Source organism: Nyctibius grandis, chromosome 8, assembly GCF_013368605.1.
Source record: "Nyctibius grandis isolate bNycGra1 chromosome 8, bNycGra1.pri, whole genome shotgun sequence".
NCBI classification, from domain to species: domain Eukaryota; kingdom Metazoa; phylum Chordata; class Aves; order Nyctibiiformes; family Nyctibiidae; genus Nyctibius; species Nyctibius grandis.
In genome coordinates, this window is record NC_090665.1 from 40,159,141 (window position 1) to 40,163,714 (window position 4,574).

The 4,574-nt window shown below is 49.5% G+C and overlaps 1 protein-coding gene across 1 annotated transcript; it reads right to left on the reverse strand.

Annotated features, from left to right (window-relative positions):
* Positions 1-3,417: 3,417 nt before the first annotated feature.
* TMEM275 (transmembrane protein 275) lies at positions 3,418-3,966 on the reverse strand. Its single transcript, XM_068407139.1, has one exon. It carries the CDS (start codon positions 3,964-3,966, stop codon positions 3,418-3,420), a length of 549 nt encoding a protein of 182 aa, XP_068263240.1.
* Between the last annotated feature and the right edge of the window lie 608 nt (positions 3,967-4,574).

The window sequence follows — 4,574 nt, forward strand, 5'->3', positions numbered from 1 at the left end:
AGGGGATCAGCATCTCACTGGTCCTACATCTCTGCTTGCCCAGGTGCCATCTCTGCTGTTTATTGCCTCTTGGGTCCCAAGGGCGTCAGCTCCCAGAGCAACACCAGCTTTGCGGCAACCTGCATGTGCAGCACAGGATGCACCAGGTCCCAGGGCTGTGTTGGGGTTCCCTGTATGGTACCGGCTGTGATGCCACAACGCAACTGTGAACCACACTGAACTCCTGGCTGGTCCTCAAAGTCCTGCTTCTGTCCCCGTTCCTGCCCAAGGGGCCTTTGCCTTCGACTTGTGTGGGATCTGCCATTGTAGTATCCATCTCTGGCAGCATTCCATGGTGCAGCTGCGATAAGGAGTGATTCCAGTACACACACTCCAGAATTGGTTTTCAAACCTTCAGCGAGTAGAGGAAGGAATTTTATGATTACCACTTGATTTTACTATTTTTTTGGCTCCAAGTGCTCAAAGAAAAGTGCAACAGTAACCACATTCACATGGGCAATGCCTCTAAAGGACTTCCAGACTGTTGTGTGCCATTCCAAAAGGCTGGTGAGCCAGCAACCTGGGAATCAAACCTACATCAGTGAGCTATTCTGTTTAATTGCTATCGAAATCACTGGCAGGCAAAAATCATGGGAGCTTTTTGTTCAGTACAGCAGTTCCTGTGTGCCGAAGGGCAGCCAGGGCTGGAGGCAGAGCTCACCCATGAAAATGAGCTCTCAAGGAGATCATGCAGAGATCAGACCATACAGACTCATCCACCTTCAAGCAATCTGCAGACTCAGGTGTGCTAATACCAACCCTGTTGCTTGGCAATGTGTTCATCTTTAAAGCAGCTTTAAGTGGAGTTGGGAGCAGGTATTTTCCCTCTTGTACAGGCAGGGAGCTGAGCAGTTGCACAATTAAATGATTTGCCCAGGACCTGGAGGCTGTACCAGAGACTTGAACCCACATCTTCCCAGGCCCACAAAAACATCCTTCTCCCAAGCCTGCTTCTGCCTCTCCTAGCCAGTAGACCAGCCCTGCTAAAATCACACTGAAGTAATTCCTTGATGTAGAAGGAGCTGTTCAAGACAGCAAACTGTTGGAGCACTCAAGGAGGACTCGCATTAAGACAGTGTTTGGTTACCTCTCATCAAGGAATGAAATTCAACCTCATCCTACCCGAGCTCATGAAGGAGCCATCAGCTGCACAGTGGCTCCCCAGAGCAACTAAGACACCTCATGCGTGGACTGTACAGCACCATAGCTCTTCTTTCCAGCTCCTCCACAACCCCACATGCAACCACTTAACCCAGCACACCAGCCATAGGACTCTCACAGCCCGGCCATGCACAGGTTTGCTGGTGGCTCAGGGGAGCCTTGGCCATGTCACAACCTCTCTCTCTCCTCTGGCATTTCCCTTTCAGCCCTTCCGCTTCTCCATACACCCATTTCTGCTGGCTTATGTCTCAGAGCTGTGTTGTCCTCAGCCTAGCAAATGGCTGGTGCTGGGCTGAATGGGAAGTGTTACCTCCCTCTGGCTACAAGAGATGTGAAGTACCATAAGAAAGAGGTGACTGAAGGAAATAGGACAAAGGGCACAGAAAACCTGAGTGGTGTGGGGGGCATGGACTGTTTTCTGTCCCTTCTAATCCAGGAAACTTCATCAAAGGGAATTAGTAGGGTACAGGAAGAAAATAAGCCAAGGATAGAGAACTTTCCAGCCTCTCATTAAACCATGCAACTCCCTGCTGCAGGATCACAAATGATGGAAGTTGACAGACATTCAAGGTACAAATGGATTATTTCGTGAACAAGAAATCCATTCAGGGCTACTACGTACAGGTACCACTTTCAGCTCAGGAAGCTCCTAAGCAATAGTGCTTTGGAGGCTGGGAGAGCATTTGGGGCAAGCAGCATCCTGGTTTTGCCCTTTCTTTATGCTTTTCTCCAGACCTTGCTCTTGGCCTTGTCAGAAATGGGATGCTGGGCTAGCTGGGCCTTTGGAATAATATGGTATGGTCACTCTTGTGTCCATATGACTACCTAGTCCCTCAAAATCCCAAGAGCCCCATTTCAAATATAGGATTTCCATAAACAGAGAACCTATGCAGCTGTTCCTAGTCAAAATCCACTCTCCTGCTGCTGCCTCCTCACATGCTGGTCCTGCCTAGCACAGCTGTCCTTCCCCACACTGGTCCCATATCTGATAAAACATGTGAAGAGCCTCTTCAGGAGTCAGAGCGAAGGCCCATTAGTACAGCACTGTCTTCCCAGCTTCATCCAGGGAAGAACACAAAGCCTTTGCAGCAATAATCCATCAGATCAGGGTCTTTCCGAGGCAGAGGTGATGTCTTTGTGTTGAACAGCTCTTGACAAATTCTCTTCTGCAAACTCATCCCATTGCTTTACAAGCCCATGAGCACATTGAGCAGTCACTTTCCTGCAGCAAGAAGATCCACTCCTGATTGCCCACTCTGTGCAATGGATCTTGCAGCCACTTCAGGGAAGGAGATACAGTCACCATCTTCCAGCACAGCTATCCTGAAGCCCATACAGTTATCTGCTGCCTGCCCCAAACTCATGTGTGTCCCAGGCCAGCCTTCCACAAAAAGATGGAAAGGAAGCTGCCTAGCACTCAGTAGGTAATCATTGCCCAAAGATTTCATTTGCAGGCTCCTGCCAGTCTCTGGTTGCTCAAAGAGCTTCTCCCCAAGGATTCAGCCTGGCTGACCTTCCAAGACAGGTACTGCACTGAGCAGCACAGCTGCAGCCCAACCTGATTAAAACAAGAGGAAAATACCAGTGCTAATTGCAATCCTTGTGGTTCATTGTCTCTTAGAACAGGTGGTAAAGTCACCCAAACGAAGGCAAGATGAGGCAAGGATTTTCAGCCAAGGGGAGATTGTTTCTCGCTGCTTTTTCAATAGCGAACACATAGCTTTGTCCCTCCTGCCAAAAAGCCTGGCACTAAAAATGCTGAAATCTTTTTGCGACTGAGTGGCAGCAAGCTGTAATTTACTGCATTCCTGCTTCTTTTACACTCAGGAGTTGCTTCACTTCTGAGAAGAAAGAGCTGTCATTTTTCAGCCCCATGTAGCCCCTCATTCCAGCCATCACATTTCCACATTATGCTAGACAAATTAATTCATTCCCCTCTTCCTATCTGCTCCCAAGCCAGTCTATTCCCAGGAACTGAGAGTCATCCTTTCACAGCAACATCATTATCAATTTTCTTTTTAAAGCCATGTAATGGGCATGCTCCTTTCAGAATTTTTCTGCTGTTGCACCCACCTTCCTTAAATTGATTCAGAGACCTGTCTGTCTGCTGGCTTTTCACAAACACCTTCCCCAAGCCTCTGACCGATGGTACATCACAGATTTCCAGCCCACCCCTTGCAGCACCTGGCTGGCTGCTAACAAATGCTCTGCCTGGCTTTAGGATGCAGCCAGGTCCCTGGGCAAGTTGAGCTGTATTGTCTCTCCTCCTGTGGTGTACTTGGCCACCGGCCCGTTGCCTTCCATGGTGAAGAGCTTGCAAGTCTTCGCATTCTCATGAACCGGTGTGGACTTTTTCGAGGAGATGGGGGAATTTGTGGGGCTCAGCTGAACAGCGGTGGTGTCTTGCACCGTGTGCTCACTAGTTTCAATTTCAAAGGCTGTGTTGCCAGGTTTGATGAGCCCAATGTTGGAACCTGGTTTGGATTTCCTGGCCCCATGAGCTGGGGGCCTCCGGCTGCAGATGCAGCAGGCACCGAAGAACGTGAAGGCCACCACCAACAAGATGGGTCCAATGATGATGGGAGGGTTGTTCATGGGGAGAAAGGTCCCAAAGGCAAATGCCCCCACTAAAGTGATGTTGATTCCTGCTAGCATGATGCAAAGTCCACAAGCACAGCAGAGAGCAGGGGAGGGGAGGCCCTGAGGTCGTGTCTTTTTCTGGATGGGTTTCTGGGACGAAGAGGCGCTGCTCTTTTCACTGAGCATGTTGAGGTGAGTCTCAGAGGTCACTTAGTCCTCACAGGGTGTACTCTGTGTTGAGAAGGCTAGCTCTGGTCTCCTGCTGCCTTAAAATCCCTGGAGAGGAACAGAAAAGCATGCAACTGTTAGAGCAATGAACCAAAGGCACCTTTCCATCACCATTCAAGGTGACCAGCATCTTCTCCAGGTTTGCTGGTACCAACAACTAAGTACAAATCTAAGCCTGCTTTCAAGTCTGGGCTCTCCCTCTCCTTGGTGGTCATGTGCAGTCAGTCTCAGGCTGGAGCACTGAGCCCAGTGTGCTTAATGCCCTTTGCCATCCAGATGAATGACGCCCAAGTGGATCCAAGCATGTGATGCCCCAGAGCCTATGTTTGGCTCTGTCTAGAGTCTGATCCACAGTACAGCATTGCAGCAATGTGGCTGCACAGACCGACCCACATCATGAGCTCAGATGTTTCTCACATGGGCTTGAGACCAGCTTCAGAACAGTCAGATGCTCAGTGAGACAAACTCTATCCACAGATATTGAATGACTTGCCATCAGTCACAGAATTCTGTAATAAAATGGAGCAAGTGTGGGTGTTGTGCCTGCTGGACCATGCTTTCTGCCA

Excerpts from the sequence above, each read along its gene's own strand:
- TMEM275 (XM_068407139.1), bottom strand. The coding sequence starts at position 3,966 with ATGCTCAGTGAAAAGAGCAGCGCCTCTTCGTCCCAGAAACCCATCCAG.